The sequence below is a fragment of the Microcebus murinus genome, chromosome 25, assembly GCF_040939455.1.
Source record: "Microcebus murinus isolate Inina chromosome 25, M.murinus_Inina_mat1.0, whole genome shotgun sequence".
Classification (NCBI taxonomy): Eukaryota; Metazoa; Chordata; class Mammalia; order Primates; family Cheirogaleidae; genus Microcebus; species Microcebus murinus.
In genome coordinates this window covers 18862459-18887357 of record NC_134128.1, presented here as the reverse complement: position 1 = coordinate 18887357, position 24899 = coordinate 18862459, and the positions used below count along the sequence as shown (strand labels likewise).

Here is a 24899-nt window from a genome sequence, read left to right as displayed (position 1 = left end):
CAACACTCTAGTTTAGCAAATATCAGCGTTTCTATCCATGCCAGGTGCGAGGCGTTGGGTATACAGTGGTGAGAAAAACACACACCTGCTCTGCTCGTGCAACTCACAGCACAGTCAGGAGAGAGACAAGAAGGAAATATGCGTATTGGCCGGGCACAGTGGCTCACACCTGTAATCCTAGCACTCTGGGAGGCGGAGGCGGGCGGATCGCTCAAGGTCAGGAGTTCGAAACCAGCCTGAGCAAGAGGGAGATCCCGTCTCTACTAAAAATAGAAATTAATTGGCCACCTAAAAATATATATAGGAAAAAAAAATTAGCCGGGCATGGTGGTGCATGCCTGTAGTCCCAGCTACTCAGGAGGCTGAGGCAGAAGGATCGCTTGAGCCCAGGAGCCTGAGGTTGCTGTGAGCTAGGCTGATGCCACGGCACTCTAGCCTGGGCAACAGAGTGAGACTCTGTTCCAAAAAAAAAAATGCGTATTACACATATAAATACATGCATGGTTAAAATAATGATTAGGCAGATGAAGAAAAAACAGGATTCTCTTTGAGAATAATGAAGGGCTGGGTCTTAGTTGAGGTTAGGGGTCAGGGAAGTCCTAAGGCAATGACATCAGACCTGAGGCCGGAAGGATACATGGGTGACGCCCTTGTGAAGGTGACGCCCTCCTGAAGAAGGAAGGAGTTTGCTGAGGTCAAAGGATTCAAGTGGTGGCAGCTGGGCCACAGGGCTGGGGGACTGGGGAGATGTTGGTCAAAGGGCTCAGAATTTCAGTAACGCAGGACGAATAAGTTCTGGATAGTGCAGCCTCGTGACTCTAGTTAATAATAGTGTATTCCATACTTGAAGTCTGCTAAGAGACTAGATCTTCCGCATTCTCACAGAACACAAAAAATGGCAACTCTGTGAGGTGGTGGATGTGTTAATTAGCCTGATTGGCGTCATCATGTCACAGTGTATACGTATATCAAAATATCACATTGTGCACTTTGATGATATGCAATTGTTATTTGTCAATTATACGCCAATACAGCTGAAAAAGAGGGACACAGAGAGGTTAAGGGGGCGACAGGCAGAAGCCTGGTGTGAGAGGAGGGCAGGGGCAAAGTTGGAGGTGGCAGGGGAGCCCAGAGAGAAAGGGACACCAACCCACGCCAGCCTCACGCGCACCGCAACGAGCCTGGGTTTTAAGCACTGGGAGGGGCAGCTAGATCCTGTCTACAATTCAGAGACATCGCTGGGCACCGAGTGGAGAATGTGCTGGAAGGAGACATGGGCAGCTCTGGGACACCAGGTAGGAGCCTCCAGTAGCTGCCAGGTGAGACCGTGGGGGCCGCAGCCAGGCAGGTGTCAATGGGGTGGAGAGAACTGCTCCTGGAAGGTTCGTCTGGGGAAAGGCTGAGGGCAGGGAGGCCAAATCAGGGGGCGATTGCGATGGTCCCAGTGGAATCCAGGAAGGGGACCCAGGCTTGAGAGGGAAGGAGGGCCAGGATACAGTGTGGACAGGATCTTACCCAACCCGGGGGTGGAGGGGCCCCTCGAGGGAGAAGGCACAGGTCAGAGGGCCACTCCAGGGGACAGGAAAGGCTTGAGCCTGCATGGCTTTCACGAAAGGAGGGCCACCAGCTGAATCAAAGGAAGAAGCGTGGCGGAAAGAGGGCAGAGGATGGGCTTGGATGGGGCACTGTCAACTCGAGGAGCCTGGATGAGACCCAGATGGGAGAGCCAGCCCCAGGCATTTCATGACACTGCGATTCTCCAACTACTAACTAAGCTGAGTTTGGGGGGGGGGAATGGAAGAGAAGATGCCTTAGGAGGTGGGGTGCGTGGAAGGATTGCGGGTAACCTGGGGGTGGGGACGGAGGAGAGGAAAGGCATGCAAGACACCCAGAGCCTGAGGCAGCTCTGACTAAGAGGGAAACACAAGAATGCAAAGGAGTCCCTAAAATAACCTGACCTATGTTGGCATAAAGGGGATAATGAGACAGGCTCAGAGAAAACGTGCTAAGATCATCAACCCAGTCATCTAGGAACTGCCAAGAACTGAGCCTGCCCCGTGCCTTCCTCCCACTGACCAAGTAGGAAATCACCCCTGCCCCATCCCCACTCCCCATCACTACCTGGGCTCTTCTGCTGAGGCTGCCGGGAATATTCGGGCAAATATCACTCTGCACAGTGGAATATCCCATTTAGCCACAAGGTTAACCCGATCAATGCCTGAATGCCAACGGCTTTCCCTCTCATCTTGAATTATTAAAACATAATTGAACCTTCCCTTTGTGTCACATGATTATAATTATGGAGAGACGTGGTACCTGTCACTAAGATGCAGACGCAGGTGTGGAGGATAGGAACAGGTGGGTACTGGCCCCTGCGGTGGCTTTGGGACTTGGCTCGATCGTTGGTCTCTTGCCCCTTCCTCATCCAGGGTCCGTGAATGGCAACTGGTGACGTGTCTCTGGCCTCCGCACAGCTGTCCTTCTGTAACATCAGTTAATGAAGCCAGCGTTAAACGTTCCTCTGCCAAATGATGTCTTGCCCTCCAGAAGGTCTCTGTCACTGCCACTATTAAGAGCCTTCAACTTTTCAAGCTCATCCAAAATGTTATCTGTAACTAGGATGCCATGAAACACCTGCCTCTCTTAGCAGTTTATATTACACTTCCACCCATCCCTGACCTGAAGTCACTGCGTTTGTTTTGTTTAAGGCGCATGAGCAAACTCAAGAATCTATGCTAAGTGGGAATAAGTGAAAGTTAATTTCACCCCAACCCTCACTTGGTTTCCATGTTAATTTCACCCAACTTGAGGCCTGGGTTCCTGGGAAGAAATTTAAGTTTGCAAAAGGTATGTGGGTAATGGTTGGTGGAGCATAAATAAAATATAAAATAATAAAACCGGGACACTGACAAGCATCTGAGGTTGCATGAAATGATGTGAGTCTGAACGCTTTCTGGTTTATGGCTGCTTAACTCTGCTACGGCTTTAAGGGGTGGGTGGGGGGTGACGTGGGAAGCTGGAAAGTGAGTCAGTTACATGCATCTGGGCTGAACGTAAGCCCCTCTGTCTGGCCCACTGCACCTCTGCACCGTGTCATTACATGCCTGTCTTAGAAGAGCCTGAAATCAATATATATAAAAAATGAAAGTTCAAAACCCTTAAGAAGCTGAAAACCTGTACTTCGCCTTGCCTTCTCTGCACCCCGAGGAGGTCTAAATCTCCCTGCGTTCCCACATCAAGCCTGAGACCCCAGCCTCGCTGGAACTGTCTTTTTTATTCTGCATGATTTCAGCGGCGTTCTGCCAAGCATCCGCGGGTCTTTAAAGGAAATGTGAAAGGGTAGCAGAGACACATCTGTGCGGCAGAGACATGCGGCACAGGACAGGAGCACATAAATCAAAGCCAGGGAGAAGCCTGCTAGCAAACCCAGAAATCAAATTGTGTCAGGGAGAAGGCCCGCGCGGAAAATAGATTAGAAGGGCACCGAACAAGAGAGAAGAAAGGCAGGCAGCCCTGCAAAAATTAATGAGAGGCAGAGGAGGCCAGGAGAAGCAGGCTGCATTTGAAGAGTTTGCACTGCCTGGGGAAGGGCTGGCGGTGCAGCAAGTCTTGTGGACTGACGCCTGGCTGGGTAACGTGACACCACCTCCCTCTGCGTGTCTGCCGCTCTCAAACCAGGCCACAAGCTCTGAAAGACGTTAGGGGAAGAACAGGACACGACAGGAATAGGAGAGCAGGCGCTGGGACTCAGAGGAGGACCAGACCCTCCACCCACAGTGCCACCCAACATCTGGCCTGCAGCCCGGCCCGGCTCTCGCCGCCACCGCGCCCGATGTGACCAGGTGGCCCGGGATGCTGACACCGGCCTGCAGGTACCCTGAAGTTAAAAGAGGTGACATAAGTACAAGCACAGAGTTGGGGGCTCCACAAAGAGACACCGTTATTGTTATCATCCAATAAAACCGAGAAGCAGGTGGAAGTTGTCTCTGAAACTTTCCGTTTTCATCTGCGACTTCCAGGTTCTGTGTGTCACCTGAGGTCCTTCCTTTTCTCAAACCCCCCCCCACACACACACCTGTTCTCTCACACCCGGGCTCCTGCGTCGGGTGGGGCAGTCGCTTCGCCTCCTCCCAGCCAAACCCTACCCCCCCAGCGGAGCGGACAGGTGTGAGGTGGCAGGTGTGCCCCCCAGGTGGACTCAGGCCCCTGGCGGGGGTCATTGAGACCGGGCTTCCGGTTCCGCGCGCTCTGCACCGCCTGCGGCACCTGGCGGGACCAGGAGGCAGATGCACGTCCCCGCGCGCAATGTCGAATGTTCTGGAAGTGTGGCTTTATGTATGAACTCACTCTCCATTTCAAACCGCACGCCGCCTGGCGGCAGAAACCTAATCTGAAGGTGGATCCCACGGGCCTCGGCGAGAGGACCGAGCACGCCGAGGTCGGCGTCCCCCGCGGCCCGCGGTCCTGAGGAGCCACGGCGCCACAGCGCGGCCACTCCCCGCCTGACGGCTAAGCCACCACGTTCCGGTGCCGGTGCGAAGAGAACAGCCAACCCTGCTCCAGCCTCCCTTACGCTGCCGCCCTTGCCGAGCCAGACCTGCCGCGGTCCGGCCTGCGCGTTTGGAGTCTGGGCTGTTCGACCCGGCCCGGGCGTCCTGGGGGCGGGGCGTCCTGGGGGCGGGGCGTCCCGGGGGCGGGGCGTCCCGGGGGCGGGGCGTCCCGGGGGCGGGGCGTCCCGGGGGCGGGGCGTCCCGGGGGCGGGGCGTCCCGGGGCGGCTTTCTAGGGGCGTGGCTTCTGGGGCGGGCGCCTGGTGGGCGGGGCGTTCTGAAGGCGGGGCTTTATAGGGGCGTGGCTTCTAGGGCGGGGCATCCCGAGGGCGGGCCGCCAGGGCGGAGCTTTCTAGGGGCGTGGCGTCCTGGGGCGGGGTGTCCGATGGGCGTGGTGTCTGGTGGGCGGGGCGTCACGGGGGCGGGGCGTCGTCCGGCCTGGGAGGAGCGTCCCGCAGGGCGGGGGTCCGGCACTCGCTCGCCGGCCGGCCCACCGCGGCGCCCTGGGAGCGCTCGACCTCTGCGGGCGTCGCGATCCGGTGGCTGCCATGGCGGCCGCGCGGGCCCTGGTGGCGAAGGGGCCCCGCTGGCTCCGGCGCGGCGCGGGCGCCCCGCTCCCCGCGCGCTTCTGCGGCGGGGGCCCGGCCGGGGCACGGCGCGCGGAGTGCGAGGCGCGGCTCACCCGCGCGCGGCAGCGGGACGGCATCAGGTCAGCCCGCGGGCCGGGCCGGGCCGGGAGGGGCGGCAGAGGCCGGGCTGGCGGTCGGGTCCCTGTCGCCGCACCGACCGCGGGCGCCCAGGGCTCGGGCTCCCGGGGAGGCGTCCCCGCGGACCGGCGCGGAGCACACGGGAGCCCTGGGGTCTCCTCGGACGCCCCTGCACCCCCAAACCCTCGGGGAGCCGAGTCGCCGCCCGACGCGGGGCTGGGCCCTTCGGAAGACGGCTCTGTGCCCCCAGGGCAGGCCCGGCTCCAGGCCAGGGTCGGCTTGGCCGGGCCGCTCCTTGGCGCTCACCCAGGCGTGCAGGGACGGGCGGGTCGGCAAAAGGACGAAGGACGGTGTCCTGAGCTCTGCCCTTTGGGCAACTAGCCTCAAACCCTTAAAAACACACGAGCGCACAAACCGGACGACAGGGTGATGAAGGTTGGAGAGCCTCTGGCACCACCCGGGCCTAACCCTAACATTCGCCTGGCCAGGGCAGGGGTGCAAAGGGAGGCCTGAAACGAGGTGTTATTCTCCTCCCCTGACAAGTATAGGGTCCAGGACCTGGAAGGCGGAGTTTGAATTCAGAACCCACAACCCCACGTGTTCCTCAGAAGGGGTGGAGACTCAGGTGGTGGCGACAGCTCTTTCCTTTTCTTCCCACTCTCCTCTCGTCCCCTCCCCCCTCTCCACCCCTCCTTCCTGCTGCTCTGCAAGGGGCTTGGCACACAGGGCTGCAGACGCCCCATCCAGCATATCCAAATTCTGTCTGTCCCCTCACCCCTATAGACCACTGCTCCTGCCACCCTGGGGCCTAGGGGTGCCCACTGCAGGGGCAGGGATTTCCAAGGTCTCAGTAACTGCAGCAGAGTTTAGAAGGGAGATGATTTCATTCCCCGTGGACTCCTGCTCATCTATAGGGGCAGGCACAGCGGGAAGACGACCAGAGTGGGCTCTAAAGTTCATGCCTCTAATCCTAGCACTCTGGGAGGCCCAGGCGGGTGGATCGCTGGAGGTCAGGAGTTCAAGACCAACCTGAGCAAGAGAGACATCTTGTCTCTACTAAAAATATACAGAAATCAATTGGCCAACTAAAAATACATAGAAAAAATTAGCCAGGCATGGTGGCACATGCCTGTAGTCTCAGCTACTCAGGAGGCTGAGGCAGGAGGATGGCTTGAGCCCAGCAGTTTGAGGTTGCTGTGAGCTAGGATGATGCCACGGCACTCTAGCCCGGGCAACACAGTGAGGCGCTGTCTCTCTATATATAAATAAATAAAGTTCAAGGCCCACACAGGGTCCTTCTTGCCCATTTTTAAAGGTAGTTCTTGTCCTATAAATCTAGTTACATCTGGTCAGAAGCCCACCTTCTGGGCTCAGCAGCCAGATGACAAAAGGCAGCCAGATGAGTTCCTCAGAGTTAAACATGAATCAGAAAGGGAGAGGATTGGAACGATCTAGCATAAACGTTAGGGATCTTTAGTAGACAGAAACCCCCGACTCCAGCATTTAAGCAGTACTATGTCAAGCACTGACCAGGAGGGCTTGAGCAATGTGGTGGTCCTTCTAGTGTCCCCTTTCAAAGCTGTTCCTCCCAGGAATAATGCAGTCTTGTAGGCAGGGCCAGGCCTGAGCTGGGTACTGTGTTAGGCACTCTGTGTGCATTACTCCTGATTCTGACAAGGGCCTGGAAGATATTATTATGCCCACTTCACAGTGAGGGCACAAGTTCAGAGAGGTGACAGCCTGTCCAAGGCCACTCAGCCAGAAGGTAGGATCCCAGGAGTCAGAGAGAGGTCCCGCTGCCCCTAAAGTTATTCCTGTGCTGCCATCTCAGGACTTGCCACTCGGGTGTAGAAGAGATGGCAAAAACCCGGATGTCAATCCGCTGCAACCAGAATTGGCTGTGAAAAACAGAAATGCTGGTTTTTGTCATTCACTCAGCAGATATTTATCGAGTGCCTTCTCTGTGTATGCACCTGACAGTCCCTCACCTCAGGGACCTTCTCATGATTTACAACAATCTTCAGACAGCTCCTTAGGCATAAATAGGGACCATCTCTTGCCACTTTTTACCACGTGCCCTGGTGGTGACTATTACTGCCTGCTGATGTTCTTGTCTCCGCATCATTGAAGAAAGTGAGGGACATGGCAATTTAATCAGCAAGTGACAGTACACTCCAAAACGGGTAGGAGTTGGCACACGTCCCAGCAGACAGTGGCATTTGGGTCTGTTTGGGTTTCTTCTTTTCTTTCCCCTGGCCTCTCCTCCTTCATGATACCGTCTCTTCCCGCTCCCCCTTTTTCATTTGTGACCAATAGGGATGTTGTCACCTTCCTGCTGTCGGGCGGGGGAGTTTTTCATCTTATATGGTTAGCCCCCGATGTGTCATGGTGCCCAAAGCCCACTCTGGGTGGGCGAGCAAACTGTAATGTCATGCAACATGCTCTGTGTTGTTTCTGTTACTTTTCTGATAACACTAATGGTCACCCTTATCTTGTGACAGTAAGTTCTCTTACTCAGTGCCCCCTTTGTTCACACTTCCCATTCTGTCCTTCCTCTGCTCCTGTCTTACTTTCCCACCGACGCTCACAGTGACTTCATTCCTACAGAGGTTTCCTCTTCCGGCAGGTAGCGTGGGTGGAGCTCTCCGCGCAGGGCATTGGGTGTTTGGACCAAGATAGCCATCGGGGGAGTTCAGACTGGTGAGATTTTTTAGGAGGAATTATCAACAGGGTTGATGAGCAGTTGAATAAGGAAGGGATGGAGACTTGGAATGACTCGGTTTCTGGCTTGGGCAACTGAGTGGTAGCACCGAGGTAAGGGAAGGAGGACGGGGGCAAGTTTGGGAGTCGGGGGAGATGCCCAAGGAACAGGTAGGTGGAGAAGTCCAGCAGACACTGGAAGGGACGTGTAGCCTGGGGCTCAGCATGGAGGTGGCAGCTGATGTCAAGGCCATTGGTGAAGTCGCCCAGAAAGAGTGTATAGAGTGAGAAGAGGGCATAGGATGAAATTCTTGGGTATCATTGGCATTTAGGGGGTTAACAGAGAGCTGGGGGCCCACGAAAGAAGTCAAGAAGGACTGGCCAGGGGAGCACAAAACAACCAGGACAGAAGAAACCTGCTTCCAGAAGGAGAGCGTGATCAAGATGGCGGGTGGATTTGGATCTGCCAATTAGGCGAGTCCTGGCGAGACCAGTCTGGGTGGCATGGTGGGGACAGCAGCCTGGAGAACTGGCAGTTGGGAACGCTGGCAGTGCATGTGATGTGCGAGCCAGGGGACCAATGGGACCCACGTGGACAGACACTGCCCTGCTGCAGGGGCGTTCCGGGGCTGGAATCTCTTTACACGACTTTGCCTGAGGCCTTAGGGCTTAATTTAAGCATGTGTCACCAACGGGGTGGGAGCCTTTTGTATTTGGCATAACAAGCACACTCGTATTTTATTGAAAGGTCTATAAGCAGTTCTCTCACCCTCCACCCCCAACTAAAGGTAGGTTCTGAAGTCGATCAGCGTATCAGCCGCAAGCAATTTTTGTACTTAAGGGAGAACGTGTCAATGAGAAACAATAGGACGAACCTGAAGATGGCTGCAAAATTGCAATGGTATTCCAAAGAAAGTGACTATTCTCGTGGCATTGAAGTGAATTCAGTCATCAAAGGTGTTTTCCCGAAAAATATATGATACGGAATGTTATTTATGGAAGGTCTGGGTTGATGACATAGCAGTAGGAGTATCAGACTCAAAAAAAGAATGAAAAGAGGCAGAAAAGCAGCAATGGAGACCGATAGGAAACACATGACATATAGAACAATGATCTGGTGTGTGACTCATTGCCCGTTTCTTACAACAGCGAAAATAAGACATTTGTGTATACAGGCGCGGCAAGTGACAATGCAGGTTATTTTATCTGGCGTATGGGATACCTCAGGATAGCAAAGCAGGCCCTTGGAACACCAGCTTGTGGTGAGCTCTCTGGCTTTGTCTTTTTATTATTCTTTATGTATCAGCCCATCCTCAGCATGAATTATTTTGCAGAATTACAGGACACCACTGTTTAAAAAAAAAAAAAAAAAGCTGGAAAAATGATGTCGTGTATGCATATCAGCAGCTACACCTCAGCTGGCTTTTCTTTGGGGCGGGTTGGGGGAGACGTGGGGACTATTTTCATTCCTGGCTTTGTCCCTAACCTTATTCTGAAGAACAGTGGAAAGAAGTGAGCCGACGGCAGCCACCGTTTGTCCGATTTTCCTGACTCCTGCCGCTGTCACACAAAACTTGCATCCTATCGGTACAGGCGGCGATGATTTCGGGACCGCTGTGACTTGCCCTCTCTGTGGGGGTGGCAGTCATGTTTCTGACAGCAAGTGTGGAGACAAAAGAGAAGCAAATCAAGGGAGGAGGGGGAAAAAACCAGTCTGCGTGCATGTCAGGGCGTCTTTTTCTTGTTCTGACTCAGCCATAGCTCCAGAGAGCCGCAGACCCTCCACGCTGGCTCCACTAAGCGCCTTCCTTGAGTGTTTAAAAATAGCTCCCGGATTAGAGAGGACTTGCAAGGGGTCCTCACTTGTTTTGACTGGTGCATGACCCAGTGACTGTAAAATGTTCTTCACAGGAACATCGTCTTGAGCAATCCGAAGAAGAGGAATGCCTTGTCACTGGCAATGCTGAAGTCTCTGCAAAATGACATTCTTCATGAAGCCGAAAGCAATGATCTGAAAGTCATTGTCATTTCAGGTAGAGAGTGATGCCTGTCCCTCGTGTTCTGCAGTGGCCAGAAGAGGTTTCTCGCAATTCTTTGGTTAACTGGGGCCTTCCCTTAACTGGAGAACTGTTGCTCTTTACAAGAACATTAATTATGGAAAACTCTTGTTTAGTCAGTTAGACTTGGTCCTAACACTACTAACTGTAGAAATTATTAAAGACTCCCGTTCAGTGAAAATAGTGTGAAAGACTGAACGTTTTTTTGCACTTGGCTATGCTGGTCTTCCCATCAAAATCAGAGAATTGATTTCTTCATGGACCTTATAAGATAGGTTTAATCACTAGTCCTTTTGGTAGATTAACTAGTCAGCTAGAACCTGACGGTTTGGGTGTTTGATTCATTTGTCATTTCTGGTCTTACTAGAAATATATAATGGGTGATGCTCTGCAATGCTTTATTTTGCAAATAAGGACCGGTGCTTCTGGAGCCCAATACTCAGAATGTTATCAATGGTTCTAAAGTAAACTTCACTAAAGTTTAGTTTAGTGAAAAAACTAAAACTAAACTAAAATTCACAATTGTGTTCTGTGGCGGTGGAAAAAGAAATCAGAACTAGTAGAGTTCAGCTGCCACGTGAGATGTTATATGGACGCAGCAAAGACAATGGGCTTTTTTTTTTTTTTGAGACAAGAGTCTCACTTTGTTGCCCAGGCTAGCGTGAGTGCCGTGGTGTCAGCCTAGCTCACAGCAACCTCAGACTCCTGGGCTCAAGCAATCCTCCTGCCTCAGCCTCCCGAGTAGCTGGGACTACAGGCATGCACCACCATGCCCGGCTAATTTTTTCTATATATATATTTCAGTTGGCCAATTAATTGCTTTCTATTTATAGTAGAGACGGGGTCTCGCTCTTGCTCAGGCTGGTTTCGAACTCCTGATCTCGAGCAAACCGCCTGCCTCGGCCTCCTAGAGTGCTAGGATTACAGGCGTGAGCCACCTCTCCCGGCCAACAATGGGCTTCTTAACTAGACAATTTCCTCACTTGTGTAAAGACAATAATACTGCCTGTCAAAATACCCACAACAAAAGGGAAATATGAGAAAGTGTTACCAGCTCATCAGTGGGATGACATTGTGTTGTCATTGTTGTTGATGACAATGACAGATGCCACATCCATGGATCCCTCATCTGTAAAATCAAGAGCTTGAGCCGGATGGCTGCGGAGGCCTCTTCCCCCTCGGGCCTTCCCAGTTCAGCCCCTATGGCAGGCCCCTGCCCGTAGGCTAAATCAGCAGTCCCCAACCTTTTTGGTACCAGGGACCGGGTTCATGGAAGACAGTTTTTCCACAGACCAGGGGTGGGGAGGGCATGGTTTCTGGATGATTCAAATGCATTATGTTTGATATGAGTCTGTAAGCAATTCATTTATTATGGTCTCTGAGCAGTCAAACCTCTCTGCTGATGATCATCTGTATCTGCAGCTGCTCCCCAGCGCTAGTATCACCACCTCCGCTCCACCCTGCATCACCAGGCAGTAGAGTCTCATAAGGAGCGCGCAGCCTAGATCCTGCACATGCAGTTCTTAGGGCTTGCGCTCCTGTGAGAATCTGATGCCGCAGCTCATCTGACAGGAGGCGGGGCTCAAGCAGTGATGCCAGCCATGGGGAGCAGCTGTAAATATGGATGGAGCTTTGCTTGCCTAACCCCCGCTCACCTCCTGCTGTGTGGCCCAGTTCCCAACAGGCCTCAGACCAGTCCTGGTCCACGGCCCAGCGCTTGGAGACCACGGGGATAAATAACAGGAGTACCGTCTGCAGCAAGTGGGCTTCTTTTTTTTTTTTTTTTTTTTTTGAGACAGGGTCTCACTTTGTTGCCCAGGCTAGAGTGAGTGCCGTGGTGTCAGCCTAGCTCACAGCAACCTCAATCTCCTGGGCTCAAGCGATCCTTCTGCCTCAGCCTCCCGAGTAGCTGGAACTACAGGCATGCGCCACCATGCCAGGCTAATTTTTTTTTCTATATATATTAGTTGGCCAATTAATTTCTTTCTATTTATAGTAGAGACGGGGTCTCACTCTTGCTCAGGCTAGTTTCGAACTCCTGACCTCGAGCAATCCCCCGCCTCGGCCTCCCAGAGTGCTAGAATTACAGGCATGAGCCACCGCGCCCGGCCTGCAAGTGGGCTTTTGATGGGCCCACATGAGCTGATACTCAGGCCAGACCAAGTCACAAATGCTCCTTTAAAAACACCTTCAAGGGTGACTTCTGGGGCCCCCCTCTCTTGGGGTCCCAGAACCTCATCCACAAAAAAAAAAAAAAAAAGAAAGCTAGTTAAAAATACCTTCACCTTGGTTCCTGAGCCTTCTCCTTTTGCAACTGTTTGGTTTCCATCCTGGACTTTTGGGATACAGAAGCTTCGCCTTGCATTTTCCATCACAAAATTCTGGCTGTAATATTTCAAGTGCACTGGAATTAGTCTTACCAGAATGGAGCCATTAACTTTCTCTGCATGAAAGTCTGCTGCAGTTACCGGCAGACGAGTGAGTGAACTGCCCACGTCAGGACCAGGACGTTGACATCTTTTCCTTTTCTTTTCTTGATTGGACACACACGCAGCCGAGGGGCCTGTTTTTTCTTCTGGGCATGATTTGAAGGAACTGACCAGCGAGCAAGGCCGAGACTACCATGCTGAAGTGTTTCAGACCTGTTCCGAGGTAAGCCGGGATATCGGCCCATGTTGCAAACCTGAAAGTGATCATTGGATTAATGTCGAGTTAGCCGTCTGGTTTGGGGGTCAAGGTTTTATCTGTGAGCCCTGACACCGAAGAGCAGCTGAAAACACTGTGGTCCTCGAATCCTTCATCCAAGCAATTATTTGGTTGAGGCTTTTAAGAAGTGACCATAATTTGCTGTTGATTTTGTTTTGCACTAAAGCAAGAATTACGATGCACTCATAGTTGCCGTCTCTAGCACTCCAGGGGTGTGTCTTGGTATCCAAGTTTTAAGAGGTAAAAGGTACAAACACATATCTGTAGAGAGGAAGAACCTATGATCATGATCATTTTTTTTTTTTTTTTTTTTGAGACAGAGTCTTGCTTTGTTGCCCAGGCTAGAGTGAGTGGCATGGCGTCAGCCTAGCTCACAGCAACCTCAAACTCCTGGGCTCAAGCGATCCTCCTGCCTCAGCCTCCCGAGTAGCTGGGACTACAGGTATGTGCCACCATGCCCAGCTGATATTTTCTATATATATTAGTTGGCCAATTAATTGCTTTCTATTTATAGTAGAGACGGGATCTCGCTCTTGCTCAGGCTGGTTTTGAACTCCTAACCTCGAGCAATCCGCCTGCCTTGGCCTCCCAGAGTGCTAGGATTACAGGAGTGAGCCACTGTGCCCGGCCCATGATCATTTTAAAAATTATTAAACTAAAACAACTCTGTTAAATGGGAAAGAAAGCATTCATGCATGGAAAAACAATAGTGGCTTTGAAAATTGTTTTCAAATCTGTCTTTCAAGCAACCTTTATAATCACCACCTCCAACTAGGATAATTAACCTCTTCATTTTCGCTTCTTTTCTGCCTCTTTTGCCATATTAAGGAGGAAAATTGCCAACAGCCATAGAGGAAAAAGAGGTATAAAAAGTTTTGGTCTGTTTATAAGTTCATCAGATCAACCCTGGGTAATAGTAACACACTGTTCACTTAGTGAGCATTGAGTGCCTACGAGATGCATACTGCAGGTATTTGCAAGGTATTGAAGAAAATATAAGAGAGAGAAAAAAGTTTGCTGCCAAATTGAAAGTGGAAATCTAGTAGGGAAACGAGACATGTAACGCTGTCCCTAAACTAACTTAATTTTTCATTCATTCATTGACTTAATCATTCATTTGGTCATTAATGATCCAGCAAATGTATGATAATTCCTGCTGTGCCGACAACACAGGTGAGCAAGAGGGAGGTCAAAGGAAAAGTGACTGAGATACGCTCTTGACCGCCACTTGTTTTCCTTTCCCTTCCAGAAACCCACGAAGAGATCGGGTTATATTTTCTCATTTCATAGAAAAACAAACAGGAAAGTGATTTACTTGAAGCTCCAAGTGGAGGTAGAAGCAAGCTAGGACTAAGACTTAGGTCCCCTGTTTCCTACGGCAATGATGTTTATGTGACATTCTGCTCTTGGGTTTGCCAAGAGTTGGTGCTCTAAAAGTTTTTTTTTTCTTTTTTTAGCAGGGCAAGGTGGTTCATGCCTGTAATCCTAGCACTCTGGGAAGCTGGAGTGGTTGGATCACTCAAGGTCAGGAGTTCGAAACCAGCCTGAGCAAAGAGTGAGACCCCCGTCTCTAGTAAAAATAGAAAGAAATTAATTGGCCAACTAAAAATACATAGAAAAAAAAATTAGCCAGGCATGGTGGCGCATGCCTGTAGTCCCAGCTACTCGGGAAGAGGCTGAGGCGGGAGGATCGCTTGAGCCCAGGAGTTTGAGGTTGCTGTGAGCTAGGCTGACGCCCCAGCACTCACTCTAGCCCGGGCAACAGAGTGAGACTCTGTCTCAAAAAAAAACAAAAGTATTTTTTTTTTCCTAATATGCAGTATGTTTGGCTAAAGCGAAGCATCAAAGAAAGCCAGCACAGCTCTTCTAACCTCCCTCAAGGGTCTGCTTTTATCACTCTGCCGTGGTAACGTCATGGCCTGCGATCTAAACGGGCTAGCCGAGGCCACGGGGGAACCAGGGCTGCTTCAGAGGATAAAGGCCAGATTCCTTGGAAGCTCCCAGAAAAAGACAGCGCATAAACAGGCCCTGGCCTTAAAGTGGTAAAACAGGAGCGAAACTGTATTGATTTCTTTAATACTGTTTCTAAGAAAATCAAATTGTCTCGGATAAATATGAGCAACACGAACTTGTGCAAGATTTCAATTTCCAAGCGCAATCAACAGGCAGATTGGAACAGAATGAGCTAGATATTTCATCGCTCCGTTCATGCATGAGAAAATTTGATTTTTAGGAAGGCAGATAGAGGTATCTGAATTAGCTCCGAATCTAAAAACTACAGCAAATTTGTTACAGACCACAAGGGCTGCATGATAGTTAATGATTTACAGATGAGGAACAGGGCAGATTAAGAACCAGAAGAACAAGAATGAGAAGAACTTTGCTATGGAACAGCGAACGTGTCCTTCTGTGGGGCTAATTTGGTGGCTTCTGCTAGCGACTTGTCCCTTGTCTCTGTCCTAATAGTTTGTTGAAGTTTGGAGATGGAAACTCAAGTCTGAGAAGGATCCTTCTCTCTCACTTCTTACACCCCACAAACGAAATGACAACCAGACAAAGTCTCTCGCTTTTAGAAATAACTTGGAATCCTCAGTGACGCACCATATATTTCTTTTAAATCATTTTTTTCCTGCGTTCCTGTTTGTGTGAATAGTCACATATAGGCGTGATTATAGTGTTTAATTGCATGATTATAGCACTGAATGCTTATTATATGCCAGATGACATTTTAAGTACTTTAGGCACATTAATGTGCATGATTGTCATATTCTGTAAGGTTGGTACTATTATTATACCCATTTTACAGATGTGGAAACTGAAGGACTGACTCATACAAGGTTAGCCAACAAGCTCCAGACTGCCATGCTGGTATTTCCTTTGGAAAATTTCATTTTAATGAGAATACAGCATGCTCTCCAATGGATATAGTTTAGTTTACATGGCCATTTACTTATTTTTATATATTTATGTGATTTATAATATTTTACTGTTACAAAACAATGATTTGGTGAGCATCTTTGACCATAGGACTTTTTACCTATTTCAGATTATTTCTTAGAAGTAGAATCCCTAGATCAGAGGTATAAGCATTTTTTTTTTTTAATTTTTTACTTTTTAACCACAGCCAACTCAGAAGGATGTATAAGCATTTTTAATGTTATCGAATATACACTGCATTAAGTAAGTATCTTTCTACTGGGTTTTTTTTGAGACAGAGTCTCACTCTGTTGCCCAGGCTAGAGTGAGTGCCATGGCGTCAGCCTAGCTCACAGCAACCTCAGACTCCTGGGCTGAAGCAATCCTCCTGCCTCAGCCTCCCGAGTAGCTGGGACTACAGGCATGTGCCACCATGCCCGGATAATTTTTTCTATATATTTTTAGTTGGCCAATTAATTTCTTTCTATTTATAGTAGAGACGGGGTCTTGCTCTTGCTCAGGCTGGTCTCGAACTCCTGACCTTGAGCGATCCACCCGTCTCAGCCTCCTGAGAGCTAGGATTACAGGCGTGAGCCACTGAGGCCGCCTTTTCTACTGGGTTTTGTGTAATCCAAGCTGCCCACAGATGGCAGACAGGACATAGATTGTTCAACTCCAATCCCAATCAGCTGGCTTTTCCTCAGTCACTGAGGTATGGACAACACTCACAACTAAACATCTTTCTTTGTATCAAGACTAGAAATTCTTGCAAGTCCCTCCCCTTGTTATTCCATTTCACTGGGAACAAACTCTATCACCAACCTGTCCCCAACCTCACCTTGGGAAGCACGAACTCCCTAAATCCACGCACGGTTTTCTGCACAGGTGTGTACAGGGGAGAGGGTCATTAGCACTTATCAGATGCTCCAAAGGCGGCCCCTCCCCGCAAAAAGTCATTAACCACCACTCTAGAATAAGACACCACAGCCTTCAATATAGAACTGGTTATTTTAGAATAAAGCTAACAAATATAAAACGCGTACGAATATAAAAGACACGATTCTTAGACAAAAACCTTCAAATCAATGAAGGTCATTTTTCTTTGAATTGCTGCCTTGGGGAAAGAAACCCAGATTTAGTTCCTATCTTCCCTCCCTCCCTGCAAAGGTTCAAAGAGCACCAATTTAGAAATTGAAGTTACCATGGCAACACAATCTGTTTAGAGCCATCATGAAAAAATAAGCTGCAAACCGAAGTTAAAGTTCTGGGGATTTGTGGCAGGGGCTGGGGTCACACCTCTCTGTGCCAGTGGCTCTGTTTTCGGAATTTTGTTTATTTTGATGACAGCAGAGCCTGCCTCCCCCACCCCCATTTTAATAGAATGAAGAGTATTCTTGGTGCTAATTTGAGAAGTAATTACTAAGGAAATCGCCTTTTCCACCTGCATTTTTCAAGGAAGCACCAAATACCAGTTTCAGACTTTTTAACACAAGAGCCACACACAGGCAAGGGGGAGAGCTGGGCTGCTTGTGAAGGGTTTTGTTTGTTCCCCAGAGATAAACATCCACGCTGTTCTGCAGTGGGGTTGGGGGTGTGTTGCCATCTCTTGGGGCCACAGACCCTGCATCACCCAGTTCCCCCATTTCCCGCCAGGTGGCCTCAGGCAGGTGACATGCCCCTAAGAGTTTAGTGACTTTCTTGAAAAATAGGGTTCCTCCTTCATGGGGTTTTCAGGAAGAACAGAATATACCAGTCTGGTTCAGAGCAGATATTTCATACAAGTTAGTGCTTTTTTGTGTGCCTTTTCCCATAGAATCTGATGAACTGATACATCCGAAAAGTGCTCTGCAAACGGTAAAGTTCTATATAAAATGACAGGTACTGGGCCGGGTGTGGTGGCTCACGCCTGTGATCCTAGCACTTTGGGAGGCCGAGGCAGGAGGATTGCTTGAGCTCAGGAGCCGGAGACCAGCCTGAGCAAGAGCAAGACCTTGTCTCTACTATAAATAAAAAGAAATTAGCCTAATAACTAAAAATAGAAAAAATTAGCCGGGCATGGTGGCGCATGCCTGTAGTCCCAGCTACTCAGGAAGCTGAGGCAGGAGGATCGCTTGAGCCCAGGAGTTTGAGGTTGCTGTTAACTAGACTGACGCCATGACACTCTAGCCCAGGCAAGAGAATGAGACTCTGTGTCAAAAATTAAAATAAATAGCTTTCAAAGTCACGGTCCCAACATGGATGGTCCTAGGCCACTCCTTGCCTAGCCATGGCAGCTAACACTACTACCGACCCGTCGCAGGTGCTGCCGCTAGAGCTTGTGGACAAATGTATAGGATCAGGAATTCCTATTGTTATGAAGAGTGATAAGGAAACTGCTGGTACTCTTCTAGGATTTCATGACTTCGTCAATATGGTACTAGAAGATGTCACTGAGCTTGAAATCACACCAGAAGGAAGGAGAATTACTAAATTAGATCAGATCTTGCTAAGTAGAAATAATATGGCCGGGCGCGGTGGCTCATGCCTGTAATCCCAGCACTCTGGGAGGCCAAGGCAGGCGATTGCTCGAGGTCAGGAGTTCGAAACCAGCCTGAGCAAGAGCGAGATCCCGTCTCTACGATAAATAGAAAGAAATTAATTGGCCAACTAATATATAGAGAAAATTTAGCCGGGCATGGTGGCGCATGCCTGTAGTCCCAGCTACTCGGGAGGCTGAGGCAGCAGGACTGCTTGAGCCCAGGAGTCTGAGGTTGCTGTGAGCTAGGCTGACACCACGGCACTCACTCTAGCCTGGGCAACAAAGTGAGACTCTGTCTCAAAAAAAAAAAAAAAAAAAAGAAAGAAAGAAATAATATAACAATGCTGGTTCCTGGAAGGACCTGAAGTATGAATGGGTTTTCTTGACTTATTCTAGATTCTGTTTTGTCTTAAAATGACAAAAAAAATGGATTTTTTTTTTTTTTACTTTTTAATATTTAGATCCTATAAAGCAGTTTCCCATTAAAGGGAAGCACTTTGAAGATGTATACCCATTTTGTAAGTTAATCATGATTATCTTGGAAAAAGGAGAAAGGAATTTCTTCTTTGAAGACTAAAATATAGATGTTTTTTGTAAAAAAAAAAAAAAAGTTAAAATAAATAAAATGATGGGTGCTAACACCATGCCTCGCTCTGCATGGAAGTGAACAGGTGTGTCTGTTCCCGCAGGTCATGATGCTGATCCGGAACCACCCCGTCCCCGTCATTGCCATGGTCAATGGCTTGGCCACAGCTGCCGGCTGTCAGCTGGTGGCCAGCTGTGACATTGCCGTGGCCAGCGACAAGGCCTCTTTTGCCACTCCTGGGGTGAACGTCGGGCTCTTCTGTTCCACCCCTGCGGTTGCCCTGGGGAGAGCAGTGCCCAGAAAGGTAATTTAACCTCCCCGGATCCTTCTCTGGAGTCCGTCTTCCAGTCTGTGTAGCTTTTCAGAATTAGCTTGTTTCAAATGCCCTTCACACCAGGGCATTGCCGCCCAAGGCACGTCTGGTTGGATGTGCCGCCACAGTCCTCCTACTGTCTCGGAAGCCAGGGCCACCTGCCCGCCTCTTCCTCTGTAGCTTCTTACACTGATTTGTAAATCTTGCATGCTCCCTCGGTAAAACTTCTTAGATTTTTTTAATTGTTTTGTTTTCATAAAGGCACATATTTTTTGCAATCTTATATGAAATGCAGTTGAGGATCAGTTTTGTCGCACTGAATGGTTGCCCGTGAGATATGATAGTGTGCTGACATCCTGCCAGCATGGAGAGGCTGGGACAGTAGTGTCGGGCTCACTGTTCATCAACCAACTGTCTTGTTCCAGAAAGGACTTAAAGTAGCCAATTTACTGAGTGTGTTGGGTTTACACACAGTTGCGTTTCAGGAACATGAATATCCTCTGCTTGGTATGTTGAATCTGCCCAGGGAGGAGCCACGTTGACAAAATGGTTTAGTCATTGCTAACTACAGTGAAGTCCATTTTCGTCACAAAGCTTCCTTTCTTCTATAACATCATAAAATAATATTTACGGAACGTCCCTTAAGTATAAACCAACAGTGCCCTTGTTCTAGAAAAAGTACATTCTTGTTCTCAGTTGGATATCTGTAAAAAGGGGGGCAGAATCATATACTACACCAAGCAGGAAATCTAAATTGCTTTCTAGAATGTATTGTCTGTTTTAGCATCAACTATGAAAACTGGCAGTTGCTCACATGCCCAAGGCACAAAAGAAATGAGACCCAAGGGGACTTCAGCAGTAGGACCGAGAGGTTCAGGACGGTGCACCTGCAAGCTCCCACGCTTAGGAAAACTGGCTGGAGTGAGCTCTGTATGGCCACAGGTGACAGCTTGCTGAAATGTCTCAGACTGAGGGGGTGTTTTGTTTTGATTCCATCAAGACAGACATTTACCTTAAATGTATAGATATTTGGCTGGGCACGGTGTCTCACACATGTAACCCCAGCACTTTTGGGGGGCGGAGACGGGAAGATCACTTGAGCCCACAAGTTCAAGGTTACAGTGAGCTATGAATGTGCCATTGCTCTCCAGCCTGGGCAACAGAGTGTGACCCTGACTCAATCAATCATGAAAGACATCCACTCAGTAAATATTTCTTAAGTCCCTATTTCGTGCCAGGATGTTAAATGAAAACATTGTAATACAAATCTATCGTCAGAGCTTATTCATAAAAACTATCCTATAACTGTGCAAATCAAATCATGAGGCCTTTGTACAGTGAAAGGTGGCTGTACCGGTTCGGTTAGCCTGCCTGGTTAGCTGTTTGTCCTCCTGAACACTTGACATGCTGGAAGGTTCCACAGTCCGGCATCTGAAACCTTTAAATCAGCAGGGCTGTCCCAAGAAGAATCCATTCTTTCTCAAAACAAACTTTTGAAATCAAGGCTGATGGGAATTGATTCCCAGAAACTTAACACCATATTTATCAAATTTTAAGTTAGTTTTTGAGAAGAAACGGGGGGGGGGGGGGGGGCAGAATGGGACAAAAACAGGCCTGAAGTTCCAAGGACGCCCAGTCCTGGGAACCGCACTGCAAACTTGTCCAGTGACACAGATTAAAGGGCAGGAGATTATAAGGTACAAAATAGCTTTTACTCTCCCCCCCTCCCCTCCAAAGACAGTGTTGGCAAGAGCCAGGCCTTCTTAGAACATGGGACAAAGAATGTCCCGGATTATCTTACTCTCTGATCCTCGTGTTCTGACCCCCAGAATCGGTCAACTTGAGACTTCAGAAAGGGGTTCAGGGTCGTGTCAATACATGGCTTTGCACCTCATGCTCATTAATGCTGGGCTTCTTGGGGCCATGAACCTGGGTTGTGGTTTGGGGTCCACACGAATGCGCAGAAACCTCCGTTACTGATAAAGGGAAACTTGCAGGAGGAAAAGTCTGCGGAACTCAAGGCCTTTGCCAGGTTTCTGCATTTGCAGATCTGACCCATGTGGCTTTTTGGGGAGGAAAAATCGGGATTCATAAAAATCTAAACCCGACTCGAAACACCTGCCAGTCGTCTGTGCGTCACCGCATTCGTAGGGGCGCATCCACGCTGGGGCACATGGGGCACGCGTGGGCGACGGGCGCGCGTCCCACGTGCAGCCATGGTGTGCCCGGCAGGTGCTTCTGCAAACCGGCCGGGACCGGAAACGGCCGGCGCGACAGCCGACATGCGTGGGTCTCCGGCGCCCTCTGCTGGTCGCCCCGGGGACCTGCCTGCTCGGCTGCACCAGGGCCGCGATCTGTCACCAAGTGCGGAAACCGAGCAGTGGAGCTGCGCGCTGCAGCCACCCTCAGCCCAGGCGGGAATAATTTTCCCTGTTTGCAAACTGCTCCTCTCCTCCAGCGCGCTAATGCATCTTCTTTGCACCGCGTGAGCACGCCGCCTGGTGCAGCTGCTCCCCTCCCCTGGCACAACCAGGCCCCGAGCAGTTGGCCTCAGCGGACCTCACATGACAAATCAGAGCCCCCTTCTCCCCACACCAGTCATTTTCCGAGGTAAGGGAAGCCTGGCTTCCCGGTTTACCCATCGCAGCTTTGTGTGTCTGTAGAATCGGATCGCCTTAGTTAGAGTCTCATGAGAACAGAGCAGGATTTCCAAGCTGGAGAGAGCTAAAGCCTCATTGCACAAACCCCAGGGACCCTGGGGGACATGCTGAGTCTCAGGCCTGCCCCAGACGGCACTTGAGCAGCGATTGGCGTGGCCAGAGTTTGAGAAGCGCAGCCTCGGAAAGCACACGGTTCAACACCCCAGTTCCGACAGCATGGAGCCGGTGGAACCTGCACCACCTTTTTGACTTAGCCTCAAAGGAACCAAGCCTCAGCGGGCGCGGTGGCTCACGCCTGTCATCCTACCACCCTGGGAGGCCAAGGCAGGAGGATTGCTCAAGGTCAGGAGTTCGAAACCTGCCTGAGCAAGAGCAAGACCCCGTCTCTACTAAAAATAGAAAGAAAATTAATTGATCCACTAAAAATATATATAGAAAACATTAGCCGGGCATGGTGGCGCATGCCTGTAGTCCCAGCTACTCGGGAGGCTGAGGCAGGAGGATCGCTTGAGCCCAGGAATTTGAGGCTGCTGTGAGCTGGGCTGACGCCACGGCACTCTAGGCTGGGTGACAGAGAGAGACTCTGCTTCAAAAAAAAAAAAAAGGAACCAAGTGTCATTTGTGCTGCGCCGTTTGTCCTCATTCATTCATTCATAAATATTTAGTAGTTTGCTCACTGTGTGCAAAAAGTGTTCTAGTGCTGGAGGGATAGACATGAACAAGACTTCCAAAAAATAAAACATCCCGCCCCACTGGAGTTTGCATGCAAGCAAAAGAGATACACAATTAACAGGTAAAATACCTAGTATGTTAAATGGGGAAAAGTGCAAAGGTTAGAAATTTAGCCGGAAAGGGACACAGTGTTGGGGTTTGTTTCACGGTTTTAACAGGGTGGTCAGAGTGAAGGTGGAGAGGGCGGGTCACAGGGAAGCACCTTAATGACACCTGTGTCCCCTCCCCCTCGTCCCAGGTGGCCTTGGAGATGCTCCTCACCGGGGAGCCCATCTCCGCGCAGGACGCGCTACTGCACGGGCTGCTGAGCAAGGTGGTGCCGGAGCCGCGGCTGCAGGAGGAGACCATGAGGATCGCGGCGAAGATCGCCTCCCTGAGCCGCCCCGTGGTGTCCCTGGGCAAGGCCACCTTCTACAAGCAGCTGCCCCAGGACCTGAAGACCGCCTACTGCCTCAGCTCCCAGGCCATGGTGGACAACCTGGCCCTGCGGGACGGGCAGGAGGGGATCTCGGCCTTCCTGCAGAAGAGGCCACCCGTCTGGTCACACTGAGCCCAGAGGGAACAGAGCCCCAATGGGGGCGAGCCCACCTCCCGGTCCCAGCCCCTGCCGCCGCCTATCCACAGATGACAAAGACAGGCTGCTCTTATTAATACTGGTTTCACATTAATATTGTCATATTTATGACAATAAAAGCCCTGAATTCATGGGGAGAGGATGGGTGGAGAGAAACTTCGGCGCTGACTCAGTGGGAGGCTTGCGGGCCCCTGCCGCCGGCCACCCATGGCAGAAGGCCCGGCACGAGGGACTCTCCTTCCCAGAGCCTTAGGTGGGCGGCCACCCTCACATAGCGGGAGGTCCCACCGCCCAATCGAGGCAAGAAAGGAGGGCGGCCACCTGACCCTATTCAGAAATGTCCTCTGATTAGGAGGTAATTCTGGTCGCTCCAGAGAGCTGAAACATCTCAGATCTCTCCACCCTGAAAATCTGGATCCTAAAGAGAAAAAATCATGCCTGTGCCTTGCAAATAATCTTATGTGATTTAAATAGATTAAATATTTATAGAGACTGGTAATTTTTTTCTTCCCAACCACACTGTAAAGCTAAGAGAGAAAAAAAAAATCAATTAGCTCTGCCTTTGTTTGCCCACGCTGATGGCCACGGAGTGAGGGCCCGGTACTTCTGTCGCGAGTTTCCCTGCCATGCAGGCGTCTGGGAAATGTGGAACCCCAGACCGAACGTGAGGATAAAAGCACTGGGGGGAGGGGGAGGGATGTGGCACACATCCCACCCATGGAGGGTCACCCCCTCCAGACACGTTTCCGAACTGTGCTCAGCTTCCAGACAGAATGCGATTCTTCTAATTTGGGAAAACAGTTGGCTAATTCGATTTTTAAGCTTTCTAAACATTTTTGATTAAAGATGATTATGTCTTGGCAATCTAGAGACGAGGTCTTGCTCTGTCGCCCAGGCTGGAGTGTGGTAGCGTGGTCACAGCTCGCTGCAGCCTCAAACTCCTGTGTTCAGGCGATCCTCCTGCCTCAGCCTCCCTAGCATCTGGGGCTACAACTCCAAGTCCTCGATTCAGTGTCTGCCGTTTTGGGGGGGGGGCGCCCAAACTGAGTCGAGAGGCTGGCTCGTCCTGAGCACTCATGAGCACCCTGTTCCCTCACAGCACGGAAGTGTTCGTGCATACGATTTAGCAACACAAGGCCCGTTGCAATGAAGCAGCCGGACTGGCTGCTAGACGAACGGCATAGGCCGTAAGTATTGCAGGAATCACAAGGGAGAATCCACTTTGACTCATTAGTGAGCAAATAGCGCCATCCCTGTAAGCTCTGGCTCTCCAAGCTGGAGGAGATCTCAGCTCTAAGTCACAAATTGGGACATGGCACATGTGAAAACCATTAGAAAGATACAGCTGCAAACAGTCCCAGCACCCAAACACAGGATCCTCTGACCACATGCCGGAGTGGCCTTCCTGTTGACATCCCCCCCCCCATCAAAACTAACAGGGCGAACCACCCCATGAATGTTCTAGGCTCTCTGGGAATTTATTTAGCAACATTCTCGGGAAGGAAGAGCAGGTGTGTTGTCCCAAAACTCCCCTGCAGAGGCCCCCCGGAGAAGGAATTTATGAGCTACTCCGGCTCCAGTCCCTTCCCTGGCATTTATTGGCTTTTTGATGGATGTTAGAGCAATTTTTCTGTCAACAGCTTCTCATTAGGGACCCGGCGATGTTCTTTCTGACCATTATTTCACTCAGTGTTATGCCTGGTCACCGTGCGGAGAAGAGGTTCCACTTAGAAGCCATCCGTCTTTGCAGCAGCAAAACCTCAGATAGTCCCACGTCAACACCCCTCCCGCGCTGACAGCCGCCCCGGGGCACGACCCGAATCCAGGCAGACGTGGAGGCCCTAATGAATGGCTGGTCCTCCCGCGTCACCTCGCTCCGTTC

The 24899-nt window shown here is 50.3% G+C and overlaps 1 protein-coding gene across 1 annotated transcript; it reads left to right on the top strand.

Annotated features, from left to right (window-relative positions):
• The first annotated feature begins 4993 nt into the window (after positions 1-4993).
• ECHDC3 (enoyl-CoA hydratase domain containing 3) lies at positions 4994-23881 on the top strand. The gene is made up of 5 exons (XM_075997474.1): positions 4994-5257; positions 9867-9988; positions 12567-12664; positions 18842-19042; positions 22682-23881. The coding sequence occupies exons 1-5, from the start codon at positions 5097-5099 to the stop codon at positions 22991-22993; spliced, it is 894 nt and encodes a 297-aa protein (XP_075853589.1). The 5' UTR covers positions 4994-5096; the 3' UTR covers positions 22994-23881.
• The last annotated feature ends 1018 nt before the right edge of the window (positions 23882-24899 follow it).